General features: G+C 45.7%; 1 protein-coding gene across 4 annotated transcripts in view; it reads right to left on the minus strand.

Annotated features, from left to right (window-relative positions):
* The window catches only part of mre11a (MRE11 homolog A, double strand break repair nuclease), a 133,164-nt gene that overhangs the window by 77,829 nt on the left and 37,478 nt on the right, over positions 1-17,857 (minus strand). For all 4 annotated transcript variants that reach the window (XM_041198929.1, XM_041198931.1, XM_041198928.1 and 1 more), the window contains exons 6-9: positions 13,660-13,801; positions 4,467-4,581; positions 2,768-2,953; positions 748-919 (exon numbers count right to left, since the gene is read on the minus strand). In XM_041198929.1, the coding sequence (XP_041054863.1) occupies positions 748-919; positions 2,768-2,953; positions 4,467-4,581; positions 13,660-13,801 (615 nt within the window). The remainder of the gene's footprint in view (positions 1-747; positions 920-2,767; positions 2,954-4,466; positions 4,582-13,659; positions 13,802-17,857) is intronic.

Consider the following 17,857-nt stretch of genomic DNA (forward strand, 5'->3'; position numbering starts at 1 on the left):
AGGCTCCATTGATCACTTAGACAAATGATTCAAGTACGATTATATTATTGAAACATGGGTGAGGAACTTGAGAGAAAATATAAGAATCATTATCCTTAGCTAGCTAGAACTATTGGTGACAAGATATTTTTTAGCAGAGACCAACTCTGCCAAAGATTAAGCATTAAGAACTGAATCACCCTTAAGTAGTATTGTAAATAGAAAAATCAAACAGATCAATTCCAAATCTTTCAGCTCCTATAATCAGGTTTATAAAATTCATATGTATGTTAATACACCTCCTTGTAGTATTTTAACCATATTTTCTCCTGGTCTTGATTTCTTGATGGCAGGCATCATATACTGTCAAAATAGGCAGGAACCAGCCCAGAAGCCTGTGCTAAAACTGTTTGGAAACCAGGAGGTATGCAATAGCAGTCCAAAGTGTTAACTGGATCCATGTTAGTTGTTGAAGTTAAAATTAAGACACTGCAGCTTTCTTTGCTGAAGAGAGTTTATTAATTTAATTCACAGTCAACACTACTCCCATCCCCCAGTGTCTCAGTTATCCCCATTTATAGGTGCATAAATACTCATCAATATCCAACAATGTAATTACCATCAAACCTTAACAATGTAATTAATAAGACATTGACACAAAGGGCACAATTTGCACTCTCGGTGGAGAAGTTTTTAGAAAAAGCTCAGCATTGTCTTCTGCAGCATGACTTAGGTCAGGAAATGAATTATTGCATTCTACTGGCTTACCTTCTCTACACAGAAAGCCTCTATTTTCTGTGTGACCTTGGGATGATCTGGGTTAAATATATCAGAGTGATCTGCAAGAACAAGGTCCTCAATAAAGAACTGGCGAATTGTTTTCAAAGGAATCTTCCGCATGTTCATTTTCTTTCCTTTGATTCGCAACAACCCAACATGTCTATAATCAAGAGCAATAAAACTTCATAAATATTAGTAGTAAAATTTTCAGAAATATTGATAATAGCCATGGATCATTCCATGTCAATATCGCTCGATTCTGACTCAACTATGCACACTTTGAAAAACTTTGATATAGATATTGAAGTGATTTTTACAAATCCATGCTGCTGAAAAGCATACCACTAATTCAGCACAGAAGTCAAAGCATCTGACAGGATTAGCACGTTAACATCTGCATCCAAATGGCTGATATATATGCCTGGTACGTGAAACTCTATGCTAAGAGTTCGGCATTCTTTTCAGTTCTGGATAAAAATCAGGGGCAGGTTCTTCCCGTCAGGGGGTTTGTGCAGGAGCTGGTGCAGGCAGGCGGGTTCCTGATCAGCGTCCCCAGTCGGGGGCGCGCCACCATTTTACGTGGGCGGGCCAATTAAGGCCCACCCAGCGTGACATCTACCCTGAAGCACTGTGCGCTCCCTGTGTAGGTGGGGGGATTCCTTGAGCAGGTCTGTGCACTCTTTTGCGCATGCGCAAAAATGTCCATAGATCTCCCTGAGGCAAAGTGCTGCCTCAGTGAGATTGCTTCAACTTTAAAAACAGTGCTGAACGGAGAAAACAAAAACTATTGACCTGTCCCCTCCTTGTGACACCATATATTTCATAAACATTTTTAAAACCCTCATTAAATCTCATCCCACCCGTGGATGAGGTTTCATGTTTTTTTTGGAAGCCCACCTGGGCTCCCGGCCTGCCCGCCAACCTTAAGGTTGGACGGGCAGGTCCATTGAGTACTCCAATTAAGAGTTGTCTCAGGGAGATGAAGATATATGAAAAATATAATTAAAAAAATAAAAATGTAATGAAACATGTCCCCTCATGTCCCTGCTCATGCGACAGATTCACATGTTACTGATGAAGAAAATAAAGCTTTTATTTGATTTTTATTTGCATTTGGAAACCTCATCCCGCCCATGGATGAGGTTTCCAAAAAAGTGCAAAGGCTGCTTGGCCTTTTCGCCTGCCCACCATCCATAAGGCCTTCTAGTTGTCGGCGAGCGCCTGCCACTGAAATATCGCATTAGTGCATGACATCAGGACGCATGCCCGACGTCATCTTGTGTCATTTTACGCTCAGTCAAGACAGGCACATGCCCACCCGCTGAGCTAAAAATTTTACCCTGTGGGTATTTCTTTTTTCTTAGTGATAGCAAGGTCAGGTGTCACATAAGCAGTAGACTTTGTTGTTTGTTTGTTGAGTATTTTTTTCATCTACTCACTGAATAAATAGCACAGTCAATTAATCATTGTGTATCTACCAATCTCTCACAAGCAGCTTTTTAAAAATTAGTTGAAAGGGCCAGTTTATAGTGTAAGTAGTCCACTATGTATTTGATATGTTTGGATAAGCATTTTGTCTGATTTGCTACATATGAAAGTGTCAAGAAGCTTCTATCTTAGACCACGTTAACACATTGAAATCTCAACTCAAAACATTAAGTTAGCAGCACAAGAGTTAATCAGGTCATAGGAACATTATCACCTCCAAGATCCCTAACCACATTCCAAGTCTCACTCCAACGTATATCATCATTCCTTCATTATTGCTGGGTCAATATCCTGGAATTCCTTACTTAGCACAATTGTGGAACACCCATTATTACAGGGGTTGTAATGATTCAATAAGACAACTCCTCCTCCTCCTCCAGCGATGCAACATAAATATGCAGCTTTTCAAAATCATTTTTAAAAAAGATTGCTAACAATAGGAAATGCCTCTCAACTAACTCTTCATCTGTGTTAGAAAAGGTATAGCAAAGTAGGTTTTTTTAAAAAAAAAGGCACATACTTTTTTACAGCTTCTCCTGGAGAAAGAGAAGTGACAACACTGCTTCCAGGCTGTGAAACATAGAAAAGTTGCTGTTCATTTCTTGTGGGAGCTATTTTACACTCATGTTCATGTCCCCAAATGACAAGGTCAAGGAAATCATCCAAAAACTGTTCAGGAATGTAATTGGTAACTCCGTGTTTGCTCCTGTTTGAGAAACGACAAATTGCATAAATGCGTAACTAGGTCATATTCAGTTACAAAGGTGTTTTCAAGCATAACATTAACCCCATCTCTAAAACTTAAAAATGTTATTTCACTTCTTTAGAACCATAATTGACACAAAAGTAAAACACTTCTGCAGCTTTAAATTTCTTCTGATAGACTGTGTCATCGTTTCTTTCAGCTGTTTGATTTCTAAACGAAGTCACGGCAGGACAACTACAAGTGTCACTATGAAATTACCCTTGATGACAGTTTATTTTAGTATTTTTAACAGTTCAGTAACTTTCAGATTCCAAATCCCATCACAACAGAGCAATAACAAAGACAGGAACTGCAAATTAGCTTTTCCTGCTTTCTCTTTCATAACATTTGACATTCTTTTTAATTTTCCCCCTCCTCCATGACAAGTCACCTGAATAACTTTTAAAAGTGCACATCCATGAATAGAAAGATCCAAAGAAACCTGAAATATTTTGCTGTACTTTGTAAATTAATGCAGATATCAAACAATCCATGGAGTGAAATTAACTTTACTGATTTTTTCTCAACCAGTCATCAGTTAAAATTGCTTATGTTAGGAACAAGGTATAGCTTTAAATTTAATTTATATTTTTGTATTAAAGGTGGAGCAGGGTTTCAGTTTCATTTAGATTTTTGTGAGCTTGGTGCTGGGATATCTGGAGGCCCTCCAAGCAAAAAAGTCAGGTTCTGGATGTGTTTGTAGACATGCATTTTTAATGAAATTTTACAACTCTTGAAGTGTAGAGATGGGTTACAAAGGGGTTAGTAGTTTAGTGACTTGGGAAAAAACACACAGTAGAAAAAACTGGGCTGTTGCCTAGCGACAAGGGTCCAGTGAGAGATAGAGAAAGACAGAAAAGAATTTCACAGTATGTATGTCAGAGAGAGAAAACAGGGGTTCCAAGCTCTCTGATAAGGAATACTGCAAGGCTGCTGGGGACTGAGTTTAGGGAGCTCATGCATTTGCTCTGCAGTTGAAGTAATAGTGAGTTTAGAGTGCTGTTTTGGGGGTCTCAGGGAGAGATACCAGGTAGGGAAAAAGCATCTGGTGAATGCTCAGAAATCCCCCAGAAGAAAACCATTTACAACTGGGCCAGCCCAAGCAAGATGCCTTGGTGTTAAGATTGCGGTAAATCTTCATTGTGTTTTTGTTTCTGTAAGGAATAGTGTGAGGTTGAATAGTTTTCTTGCATTTGTATTGAGATCTTTCTAAATTTTTTGTCTGGTGTAATATGGTTCATTTTTTCCCCTTGTTTAATAAATGTTATGTTAAAAGTTTATCAGTAAACTCCTATGCATTTGTTCAGTGACTTTCCTCTTAAAAAAAGGAAAGTTCTAAAAAATAACAAAGTTAGGATCTATCAAGCCAGGTTTCACTTCTGGGATCTCACTTGTCCAGTATTATCTCCAGCTGGGATCATAAAACTTAACGCTATTTTCAATAGATGGTTAACTAAATTCATTGTTTTCTTACCTGTTTTGATGAATGACAAATATGTTAAACCAGCTATCTTCTTCTTCCTTTGGCCTGAGCATAGTAACTTGTTTATTTACAAACATTCGATAGAGACGCTCATCTGGGATGGCTCCTAAGAATTAGTAGAGCACACAGAGCATTTTACCAAAGTTCCAAAAGGATTTCAAGTTGAATAAGACAAGTTTCTTTTCAAAACATTTCTTAGAACCCTGAATCATATTGCAAGACTTAAATTACTTGTACTCAACTCAAAATACTCCACTAAATGAGTCTTAGAAGCATGTCTGCAGCCAGTATTTTGTAGTTTTTTTCCTTCATAACTTTTTCTACATCTCAGGGTTGGCTAAATTTTGATATTGTAGATACAATTCATAACTCATTAATTTATTATATATATTATGTACACTATATATTGCTGAAGAGACATAAGAATATAAAAATGAGCAAAAGTGGCTGTTCAGCCCTTCAAGCCCACTCCGCCATTCAATGAGATCATGGCTGATCTTCTATTTCAACACCATTTTCCTGCATTATCCCCGTACCTCTTGATGTTTTTAACATGTAGAAATCTATCAATCTCTGAATTGAACATACTGAACGACTAAACCTCCACAGCCTCACCACCCTCTGAGTGAAGGAATTGTTTCTCATCTCAATCCTAAATTGCCTGTCACTTATTCTGAGACTGTGCCCACTAGCTCTAAATCCCCAGCCAGGGGAAACATCCATCCTGCATCTATCCTCTGGAGCACTGTAAGAATTTTATATGTTTGAATGAGATCATCTCACATTATTCTAAACTCCAGAGAATAAAAGCCCTGCCTATTTCATCTTTCCTTGTCGGACAATCCCAGGAATTAATTTAGTGAACCTTTGCTGCACTTCCTCTATGGCAAATACATATTTCCTTAGGTAAGGAGGCTAAAACTGTACACAACACCCCAGGTGCGTTCTCACCAAGGCTTTATAAAATTGCAATAAGACATCTTTACCCCTATAATCAAATTTTCTTGTAATAGAGGCCAACATACCAATTGCCTTCTCAATTGCTTGCTGTACCTGCATGTTAGCTTTTAGTGACTCGTGAACAAGGATACCCAAGTCCCTTTGAAGTTCAACACTTCCCAGCCTCTCATCATTTAAGAAATACCCGGTATTTCTGTTTTTCCTGCCGAAGTGGATAACCTCACATTTCTCCACATCGTGCTCCATCTGCCATTTTTTGTCCACTTGCTTAGACTCTCCAAATCCTCTTGAAGCATCTTGAATCCTCCTCACAATTCACACTTGCACCTAGTTTTGTGTCATCTACAAAATTGGAAATATTGCATTTAATCCCCACATCCAAATCATTGATATAGATTGTGAATAGCTGGGGCCCAAGCACTGATCCTTGAGGCATGGGGCAGTATTGTCCATGCCAGCTGGCGTCGGGCACGTTTGGTGGCACAAGCGGGCAATATGGCGAGAAGCCCAAAAATCAGTTTCACAACGTCACGACCAGTTTGCAGCCCTCCACTCAGACCGCTGGTGGCAAGCTGTGTTTCCCACCATCGGATGCCGGGAACCTCATTGCAATACATCAGCATATCATTATAAGGCCTGCCTGCCAGACTCATATCCCATTACTGGATCGTCCGCCCACATCGGTGTTACAACAGCATATAAAATGTGTGCACTTGGCAGGCTGCACTTTGAGAGGAACTCGGAGGTGAGTGCACAGTAATGTTGTGGAGCATTCGCGAGGGATGCCTATTGCACTTCAAGGTTCAGGCACGTGGGAGGGCAAAGATTGCCCTGTGGTTGAAGGTAGCGCACAAGCATGTGCGGGGGTCGGTGGGCAAGGGAAGCGGCCACGTATTGGGGAAACCTTGTATGAAGTGACCATTCCTCTGTAGCTGAGACAGTTCAAGCGCAGCCACATTGATATGATTGGAGTCGGGCCTCTAGCTTCTCTGCCCACTCAAGCAACGCAGAGACATTAAAGTGCCACCAAGTGCTCCAGAGCTTTTCACCCCTCGGCACAAACCGCAAACTAACGGGCATTTTAATGGGCTGCAGATCAGTCAGACAACTGGGCACATTGTACAATCTCCCTGCCAAAGCTGGCCGTGGAGCAGTCATTGGTGGAGGCGCTCACAGTCCCTTGCAATGTCATCATCCTGATTTGGGCCAGTCTCCCCCATGGTTCAAGCTAACAGTGCAGCCTTGCAGTGTTGGTTAACAGAATGCCTGCACCTGAGCTGAGAGCACAGCATGTAGTCCAATAGGCAAAGCTGCTGCCACTCGGTCAGTTGGAGGAGGGTGGGGTTTCTGGCAGCCATGCAGCGCACTTTTCTCTGGCCATCCAAGTGGTGGCCAGTACTCTCCAGGATGCATTAAGGTGCCTTCAGACTTAACCAAGAGCACTCATGCTAACCCACTCGTCTCTCTCTTTCATCCTACAGGAGTACAACATCAGGATCATGAAGCCTGGTGAACTAGCTGCATGCCTTATGGCATAGAGAGTGAAGACAACGGAGAAGAGAACGACTGAGACGCCTAGCTGCACAGAGGGAGGAGCAGCACCCCCTGGAAAAAGGGGTGGCCGGGGCTCCCACACATGCCGTCCAAGAGCCACAGCTAGCCGCCGCTGGTCAGCACCTAGCTAGACCCAGGGTCTATCGACGCCACCCTTCATTCCTGCAGATGACTAGGAACCAGTGTCGCCAAAGACTGTGCATGTCTAGGGAACTGGTTGCTCACATCTGCCAGCTATTGCAGGATTTGGCGCCACGTGGACATGGAGGGCATCCACTGTCAGTAGCTGTGAAAGTGACCACAGCGCTCAATTTCTACACCAGTGGTTCCTCTCCTGGCTCCACAGGTGACCTCTGTGAGATATCATAAGCCACCACCCACAAATGCATCAATGGCATCATGGATACCATCTTTGAGAGGGCACACAACTTTGTGCATTTTGCCCGACGCCAGGAGACCCAGGGTGCAAGAGCAATTGGATTCGCCCAGATCTTGGGATTCCCACAGGGTGCCATCGACTGCATTCACGTGGTGCTCAGATCTCCATGGCAACACGCAGTCAACTGTGTCAACCGCTAGGGATTCCATTCGCTGAACGTGTAGCTGGTTTGCGACCACCAGAAATGCATTCTGCAGGCCTGCACACGGTTTCCAGGGAGCATCCACGATTACTACATTCTTAGTCAGTCACAGATCCCTGACATCTCCCAGGGTCCAGAGAGGCTCCAGGGATGGCTCCTTGGGGACAAGGGCTACCCACAGAGGACGTGGCTGTGCGGTGGCCTCAGACAGCAGCACAGCGAAGTTATAATGAGGCTCATGCTGCAACTCGCAAATTGGCGGAGCAAACCATCAGGATGCTGAAAATGAGGTTCTGGTGGGACCCTGCAATAAATCCACAGAAGATGTCACGCATACTCGTCGCCTTCTGCACCCTTTACAGCTTGGCGCTGCAACAGGCAGAGGAACTGGCTGAGGAGGAGATGCATGTCTCCTCCAATGAGGGCTTCGACAGGGATGAGGGTGAAGAAATCCTCAAAGGTGACGATGACAGCGATGAGGCCCTCGCACTGGCCAGACGAGGCAGGCACACTCGGGAGGCCCTCATAGCTGCTAGATTTGTGGAGGATAATGACAGTATGTATTGAGGAGACACCATAAGATCCTCACATTGCATCTATGAACAGTTGACTCCAGTCTAGCTTATGGCAGCGCACATACCCTCTGTGATAATGCGCCTGTCATGGAGACGCAGTGGAGGCCCTTATAGTCGCTTGGTTGCAGGAGAATGATGACAACATGCAGTGAGGACACTCCACAGATCTTCACATAGCCTCTGAGAATGTCTGACTCCTATCTGGCCAAGGGCAGCTTGCTTGCATCGTCTGTGATCAGGGTCACATCATAGCGACTCAGCCATGAAACTTTAAAAGCATCTGATCTTTTTCCGCCTTCAGCATCTGAGCCCTTCAGGAGCATAGTGTCACTGGTCACAGATGCTGAAGATATGGGGGCCAGCCCCACCTTGAAGGTACTGAGAGCAAACAGAGAGAATGACAGAACTCTGTGACACCTGCCCACTATGTTCTGGCAGCAATGACAAGCACCATCGAAGTGCAGGCATCAGTAATGTGTCCAGGGGGTGTGAGGCCAGACCATCACTTTGGTCTGAAGGCTGCACAAAGCACAGGGAAAAGGCCCTGGACTGAGACACTTGCCTTTATCTTATGCAGAAAGGTTTCACATCTGAGTGACATGAACACTGCTCATCAGAATAAGGAACCATAGGCAAGGAGACATTCTCAGGAGTTTATTGACAATAGTGAACATTATGTACAAGTGATTAACACCCCTGCCCAGGCTGTGCAACTGCATCTTCTTAACCTTCCTAACCCTGTCGCTACCTCTTGGTGCTCCCTGGCCATCCACAGTAGAAGTGGAGGCAGCCTGTAGACTGCTATGCCCTGATTGTGATGACCTTAACGGGCGTCTGGAGGGCCGAGACCCTGGAGGACCCTGGCTTGCTTTCGGGAACCTGCTGTGTGGCAGTGGCACCCTCCTTGAGCTGTGGAGCTGGAGTTGCTGGGGTCAGAGGAAGAGAGAGTCCGATGGCCTGGAGACTCCTGGAGTCACCTGGGTGGATGGCCCCGGGGTGTGCACCTGCTGATCCTCCTCCTTATTGTTGCCCAAGGGCCCCTGGCTGATGCCTTGAGAAGAGTTAGCCGGAACAGATTGAGCTGCTTTGCACCCCACTCGTGTACACACTGTTGGAGGCCAACTATGGCATCAGCCTGCACAGCAGATTTTCCTGGCAATTTACAACACACATATTGTGTATGTCCAATTTTATTACAATGAAAACACCTCAATTTTCAAATGTCACTTCTACCCTCAGCACCTTCCTTTTTATTGAGAAAAAAACTTCCTACGAATTTCCACCTACTCCTTCTCTTCCCTGACTACCCACCTTCCTTTCACCTTCCCACTTACTATCCTTTTCTGATTTAAAAGGGTGACAAAAAAAGGTTTAGCTCTATGAACTAACTCATAATCATCAGCAATCTCTGCCGCTTGTCTTACCGCTTCAACCATCTATTCCTCCAAGAATTCTCACGACCAAAGGAATTGGATCTTTAAATTCTTCCAAAAGAATTACCTCTCTAAGAGCTGCATATGTCATCTCTATCTTTAATGCCCATATCCACCAGTCAAAAGTACTCCATTTTACTCTTTCAAACTCAATATAAGTTTGCCCAGGCTGTTTTCTCATGTTCCTAAATTTCTGCCTGTAAGCCTCAGGGCCCAACTCATATGCACTCAAAATAGACTTTTTTTAACACATCATAGTTCACCAACATTTCTTCTGACAGTGAAGCATAAAGCTCATCTACTCTACCCACCAATCTGGATTGTAACAACAATGTCCAGTTTTCTTATAGCCATTTCATCTATTTAGCTATCTTCCCAAATGAAATAAAGAATGCTTCAACATCTCTTTCCTCAAACTTTGGAAGAGCTTGTATAAATTTAAACATCGCTCCATTGGGTTCTGATCTGGAACTGTGTGCAGTTCTGGTCGCCACATTATAAGAAGGATGTGATTTCACTGGAGGGGGGTGCAGAGGAGATTCACCAGGATGTTGCCTGGGATGAAACATTTAAGTTATGAAGAGAGGTTGGATAGACTTGGGTTGTTTTCATTGGAGCAGAGAAGACTGAGGGGTGACCTGATCGATGTGTACAAGATTATGAGACGCATGGACAGGGTGGATAGGGAGCAGCTGTTCCCCTTAGTTGAAGGGTCAGTCACAAGGGGGCATAAATTCAAGGTGGTTTGGGGGGATGTGAGGAAAACATTTTTTACCCAGAGGGTGGTGACAGTCTGGAATGCGCTGCTTGGGAGGGTGGTGGAGGCAGGTTGCCTCACATCCTTTAAAAAGTACCTGGATGAGCACTTGGCATGTCAGAACATTCAAGGCTATGGGCTAAGTGCTGGTAAATGGGATTAGGTAGGTGTTTCTCACGTGTCAGTGCAGACTCGATGGGCCAAAGGGTCTCCTCTGCACTGTGATTCTGTGAAATAAGTCCTTGCAAACCTTCTGGTGTCTCTTTTTTAACTGCCTGCATTTTAAGCTGGAATTCTCTCTCTCCCTTTGTCTCTTTCCTCCTTTTCTAACCTTGCTATTTCTAATTCCCTTTCCTGCTTTGCTTTCTCTTTCCTGCTTTTCTGCCTGTTCCCTTTAAATGCTCTTTTTCTGCTGCCTCTAGTTCCAATCTTCTCATTTGCAACTGAATTTGAGCCCATTCCAATGACCCATCCCTTGGAGAACTCGGTATCTCGGGTATTCCTTCCAATTTCAAATGCTGTGCCATACCTTCAATTATGTCTGATTTCTTTGCCCCTGCAGGTAATCCCAATTGTAACTTATCCGCCAATTCCATTTACTTAACTTTACTTACCTTTTGTAAACCAGCCAAAGTTATAACTTAGACCCTAAGACAAGTCTTAGCAACTGCCAAAGCCATGTTATAGTCTCACCACTTAAAGAAAAAACCTCACACCAACTCCTGAGTTCAAAGTGCTTCTCATACTTGTAACCTTAAGATTCACCAACTCCAACCCAATCAAGGAATTTAAAATATATCCCGCAAAGAGCCCCCCAATTTTGTTATGGCACAACTGATGGTAAATGCTGAGCTGCTCAAATCCCAAAGGGAAACTTGAAACAACTGCCACAACAGTTTTGCAATTTGTATAAATTTCGAGATGCGTGCCTTTATTCAGTAGTATTAAGACCACCATGTCTTATAGGTTTCTTACAAAACAAAATTAAACCTTTATTAATAGGAGAAATGATTTTAGGTACACACATAGATCTACAAATTACTACCATGATAACTTCTAAATCCCCTGGTTAATCCAACTCCCAGGTATATTTCCGTTAAGGCAACAGTAAGACACATAGGTTTTAAAAGACCCAGGCAAAGAAACACGATACCCTGAACAATCCAATTTCAAGTGAGTTTTCTTAACTTCAGTTCTTTGTAGACAGCAGCTTGAGGCGTAGATGCTGAACCCTTTTCACACTTGTTTTAGATCTTAGATTGCCTTCCCTTGTACCCAGCCTTTTCTCCTTTATCCATATTTTCCCCTCTGAATGTAAATACCCATTGTTTCACTATGTTTTTGGACTTTACCTTTCTAATAATAAAAATCTCTCATAGTACCAATTTGACCAGCAATCTTTGGGAAAAATAAACACACTTTAACTTCCCCTGGCTAGGTGTAATATTTCACTCCCTCTTGAAATCAATCTACGCTGATTTATTTAAAAATTCAAATGTTTCCTTGGCACCTATGTTAATCTACTTAACATTTCAAACCTAGCTTATCTTCTATTACATCAAAGCCTCCAGACCAGCAAGTCTCTCACACACACACAGACACACAAACACATAGACCCATAGACACAGGCCCCACTATTACTCTAGTTTAGAATAAATTCCAATAACATTATGACAATTATATCTTCCTGGCAGGTGAGGACAATTAAGTTATGTCTGAGAGAGTGAAAGATGATGTCTCTTGAACTGGCAGTGAGTGAGGGCCCTGTGGATGTGTGATGGGTCTGTGAGTGTATGAGTTAAGAGTGATGAGAAGAATGACTTACCCTGGCAGAAGAAAGAAGATCATTCATCCTCTTGTGGCACTGGGTGGCTGTCCTCTTTTGCAGGGCGTTGGCGCTAACCACCATTACCACAGCCTCCCAAGCCAGATTGGTGATGTTGCTGCCCATCCTACGGCCAGAGCCGGGGTAGAGGAGATCAGAGCAAGCCTCCACGGTGTCCAGAAGGCGTTCGAGGGACGCATCATTGAACGTGAGTACTTCAGTCTTTTTGCCTTTCAGGGCCACGTCTTTTTTGCAGCAGTTGTGGGCTGGAAACACAGAGATGTGCGCGCAGCTGCACTTTAAATCTGGCGCCGGCATGAAGCAGCGGCGAGATGATCACGTGGCGGGCAAATGAGAGCCCGCCCACCATGGAAACGGCATGTTTCCCAGGAATGCATAATTAATGCAGTGGATTTGGGACGATACAGCGTGAAAAGTCACGATCGCGGCTGGCGGTAGCCACCCACTACCGCACTAAGTGTGAATCTGGGATGATTCCGCCACCCCACCCCCCGTTGTCAAAGCTTTTCATCTTGATTTCATAGGGCAAATACAGAATGCCAAATTTTAAATGATCACAACAATTTATCAGTTCAGAAGAAGGATGTGGACTCGAAACGTTAACTGTTTCTTTTTCCACAGATGCTGTTAGACTCGCTGATTTTTTTCACATGTGAAAAGTGCTGATTAGTTGCCAGATTGTCTGATTGGCCGAGGCGTTGCCATGGAGAAAGCCACAGGGAACTATTGGCTCCCCAACTCCCAAGTAATTCACAAAACGTGCAAGGCTTGAACATATTCCTTTTGTTTGCAGAGAACGGGTCCCTGCGTATGATTGTATGTTGTTTCTAGCTAGTGTAATGAGCTATTACAAGCTCGACTCATTATCTTAATCTTAAATTGGTTAATTACTTGCCAATTAATTAGTACCATTTTTTCTTGCGGTATAAATTGCTGATTGTTTGAAATTTGACATTCTTGTGTCTGTCCCGATGAGAGCAAGATGAAAAGCTTCGGCAACATGCCTCTCTTTTCAGCAATATTCAAGTTTGTATCAGCAACAACTGTGTATATAAGAGGGAGAAATATGTCACTAGAAAATTTCCAATTTTACTTTAAACATATTATTCAATTCAATCGTCAATCCAGGTGGATAGGCTGTGCTAGTCAGGCCCCACATCTGGCAAGATTACTGAGGCAGGACTGCACAAGGGAGCCACTCAATGCAAGATTTTCTAATGTCTGATCTCAATAAATACACCACCACAACAGATTTACTGGACACTTCCCCATTGTATTTGTCTATGTAGTATGTGACTACACTTTAACTCACTGTGAAACATTTTGGGATTTCAGAGGAAGCAAAAAGAACAATAAAATGCAAGCTCCTTCTTCCTTAACGAGACTTGAGCAAACTTGCAATTCATAATAAACTGTATTAATGCCAATACCCTTCAAAGAAAATAGGTTTTTGTTTTCATCAGGCTCAGGAACCTCACCTAACCCATAGAGCGCCAGCTTAGTATCTCCTTTTTGCATCAAAACAGGGCTGATGTCAATCTTCTCAACAGACATTGACCGACCAAAATGGTTTACTAATCCAGCGCAGCTCAAAAGATCCAAGGCACACAGTGCATCTGCCTAAAACAGCATTGAAATCCAAAGAAAAAGTTTCAGCAAAATTAAAATGCAATATATACACGGAATCAAATTCCTAAAAGCAGAACAAATACAAGGGCCCTACGGTCTCTTTCATCCTTTAATTTCTGTATTCTTTTAAAACTAGTTAAGATTAAATTTGATTGTGGTATAACTATATATAATCATTTGATACCAATTAGAAAAAAGGAAAAAAATTGGATAAGGCCTGCAAACAGGCACAGGGAACATGATGTATGATTAACCGGTGCCCTTTGATGAAGGTAGCATTGTCTGTTAATTTTAAGGTAACGTGCAGCCCAGAGCTGAGTGCATTGTTGAGTAACTGCAGATGGCCAATTCGTGCAAGACGAACACTACCTAAAGCTAGCCTGCACTACTAAAGTCAGCCTGCACCTCTTAAAGACATGTATTCTACCTGTACCAGGTGCTGGAAGTAGCTCGGGAAAGTGTGTTTGAACAGTAGGTAAAGTAATTATGGTGCTGAAGGTCAGATAGCAATCTACAAGGTGCTTGGAGAGAACTAGAGAGCGTGAGGCACAGAGAGAGAGAGACAGAGAGAAAAAGAGCATGCGAGACAGAGAGGGAAAGAGAACGCAAGACAGAGAGAGAGGGGGAGCGAGCGCGAGAGAGAGAGAGAGAGAGTGTGAGCGCAAGACAAAGAGAGAGAGAAGGGGCAAGCGTGAGACAGAGAGGGGAGAACAGAGATAGAGAGAGAGATGGTGGGGAAGAGAGAGAGAGAGAAAGAGATGGGGAAAGAGAGAGACGGGGAAGAGAGAGAGAGAGAGAGAGACAGACGGGAAAGAGAAAGAGAGAGATAGAGAGAGAGCGAGAGAGACGGGGGAGCAGAGAGAGAGAGAGAAAGGGGGGAACAGAGAGAGAGAGAGAAAGAGAGAGAGAGACTGGGGAACAGAGAGAGAGAGAGACGGGGGGACAGAGAGAGAGAGAGAGAGACAGGGAACAGAGAGAGAGAAAGAGAGATGGGGAAACAGAGAGAGAGAGAGAGACGAGGGAACAGAGAGAGAGAGAGAGAGAGAGAGACGGGGGAAACAGAGAGAGAGAGAGAGATGGAAGAACAGAGAGAGAGAGAAAGAGAGACGGAGGAACAGAGAGAGAGAGAGACGGAGGGACAGAGAGAGCGAGAGAGACGGGGGAACAGAGAGACAGAGCGAGAGTGAGAGACGGGGGCAACAAAGAGACAGAGAGAGAGACGGGGAGACAAAGAGAGAGACGGGGGGGTCAAAGACACAGAGAGAGAGACGGTGGGGTGGCAAAGAGACAGTGAGAGAGAGACGGGGGCTCAAAGAGACAGAGAGAGACGGGGGAACAGAGAGAGAGAGAAAGAGAGAGAGAAGGGGAGAGAGAGAGAGAGATAGAGAGAAAGAGAGAGAGCGAGAGAGAGAGACGGGGGAACAGAGAGAGATAGAGAGAGAGAGACGGGAACAGAGAGAGAGACGGGGGAACAGAGAGAGAGAGAGAGAGAGAGAGATGGGGGAAGAGAGAGAGAGAGAGAGACGGAGGAACAGAGAGAGAGAGAGAGAGGGAGAGACAGGGGGACAGAGAGAGAGAGAGAGACGGGGAACAGAGAGAGAGAGAAAGAAAGATGGGGAAACAGAGAGAGAGAGAGAGACGGAGGAAGAGAGAGAGTGAGAGAGAGAGACAGGGGAACAGAGAGAGATAGAGAGAGAGAGAGAGACGGGAACAGAGAGAGAGAGACGGGGGAACAGAGAGAGACGGAGGAACAGAGAGAGAGAGACGGAGGAACAGAGAGAGAGAGACGGAGGAACAGAGAGAGAGAGAGAGACGGGGGACAGAGAGAGAGCGAGAGAGACGGGGGAACAGAGAGAGAGAGAAAGAGAGAGAGACGGGGGGAGAGAGAGAGAGAGAGAGAGAGAGAGAGAGACGGGAACAGAGAGAGACGGGGGAACAGAGAGAGAGACGGAGGAAAAGAGGGAGAGAGACGGAGGAAAAGAGAGAGAGAGAGACGGGGGGGACAGAGAGAGAGAGACGGGGGGACAGAGAGAGAGAGACGGGGGGACAGAGAGAGAGAGACGGGGGGACAGAGAGAGAGAGACGGGGGGACAGAGAGAGAGAGACGGGGGGACAGAGAGAGAGAGAAAGAAAGATGGGGAAACAGAGAGAGAGAGAGAGACGGAGGAAGAGAGAGAGTGAGAGAGAGAGACAGGGGAACAGAGAGAGATAGAGAGAGAGAGAGAGACGGGAACAGAGAGAGAGAGACGGGGGAACAGAGAGAGACGGAGGAACAGAGAGAGAGAGACGGAGGAACAGAGAGAGAGAGACGGAGGAACAGAGAGAGAGAGAGAGACGGGGGACAGAGAGAGAGCGAGAGAGACGGGGGAACAGAGAGAGAGAGAAAGAGAGAGAGACGGGGGGAGAGAGAGAGAGAGAGAGAGAGAGACGGGAACAGAGAGAGACGGGGGAACAGAGAGAGAGACGGAGGAAAAGAGGGAGAGAGACGGAGGAAAAGAGAGAGAGAGAGACGGGGGGGACAGAGAGAGAGAGACGGGGGGACAGAGAGAGAGAGACGGGGGGACAGAGAGAGAGAGACGGGGGGACAGAGAGAGAGAGACGGGGGGACAGAGAGAGAGAGACGGGGGGACAGAGAGAGAGAGACGGGGGGACAGAGAGAGAGAGACGGGGGGACAGAGAGAGAGAGACGGGGGGACAGAGAGAGAGAGACGGGGGGACAGAGAGAGAGAGACGGGGGGACAGAGAGAGAGAGACGGGGGGACAGAGAGAGAGAGACGGGGGGACAGAGAGAGAGAGAGACGGGGGGACAGAGAGAGAGAGAGAGACGGGGGGACAGAGAGAGAGAGAGAAAGAAAGATGGGGAAACAGAGAGAGAGAGAGAGACGGAGGAAGAGAGAGAGAGAGAGAGAGAGAGAGCGAGAGAGAGAGACGGGGGAACAGAGAGAGACGGAGGAAGAGAGAGAGAGAGAGAGAGAGAGAGCGAGAGAGAGAGACGGGGGAACAGAGAGAGATAGAGAGAGAGAGAGAGAGACGGGAACAGAGAGAGAGACGGGGGAACAGAGAGAGAGAGACGGAGGAACAGAGAAAGAGAGAGAGAGACGGAGGACAGAGAGAGAGCGAGAGAGACGGGGGAACAGAGAGAGAGAGAGCGCGAGAGACAGGGGGCAACAAAGAGACAGAGAGAGCGAGAGAGACCGGGGAACAGAGAGAGAGAGAGCGTGAGAGACAGGGGAACAGAGAGAGAGAGCGCGAGAGACGGGGGAACAGAGAGAGCGCGCAAGAGAGACGGGGGAACAGAGAGAGCGCGCAAGAGAGACGGGGTAACAGAGAGAGCGCGCAAGAGAGACGGGGTAACAGAGAGAGAGCGAGAGAGACGGGGGAAACAGAGAGCACGAGAGAGACGGGGGAACAGAGAGAGAGCGCGAGAGAGACGGGGGAACAGAGAGAGCGCAAGAGAGACGGGGGAACAGAGAGAGCGCGAGAGAGACGGGGGAACAGAGAGAGAGCGCGAGAGAGACGGGGGAACAGAGAGAGAGCGCGAGAGACGGGGGAACAGAGAGAGAGCGCGAGAGAGACGGGGGAACAGAGAGAGAGCGCGAGAGAGATGGGGGAAACAGAGAGAGAGCGCGAGAGAGATGGGGGAAACAGAGAGAGAGCGCGAGAGAGACGGGGGAACAGAGAGAGAGCGCAAGAGAGACGGGGGAACAGAGAGAGAGCGCGAGAGAGACGGGGGAACAGAGAGAGAGCGCGAGAGAGACGGGGGAACAGAGAGAGAGCGCGAGGGAGACGGGGGAACAGAGAGAGAGCGCGAGAGAGATGGGGGAACAGAGAGAGAGCAAGAGAGACGGGGAACAGAGAGAGAGAGCGAGAGAGACGGGGAACAGGGAAAGAGAGCGAGAGAGACGGGGGAACAGGGAGAGAGAGCGAGAGAGACGGGGAACAGAGAGAGAGAGAGAGCGAGAGAGACGGGGGAACAGAGAGAGAGAGAGCGAGAGAGACGTGGGAAACAGAGAGAGAGCGAGAGAGACGGGGGAACAGGGAGAGAGA

The sequence above is a fragment of the Carcharodon carcharias genome, chromosome 11 (assembly GCF_017639515.1).
Source record: "Carcharodon carcharias isolate sCarCar2 chromosome 11, sCarCar2.pri, whole genome shotgun sequence".
NCBI lineage: Eukaryota > Metazoa > Chordata > Chondrichthyes > Lamniformes > Lamnidae > Carcharodon > Carcharodon carcharias.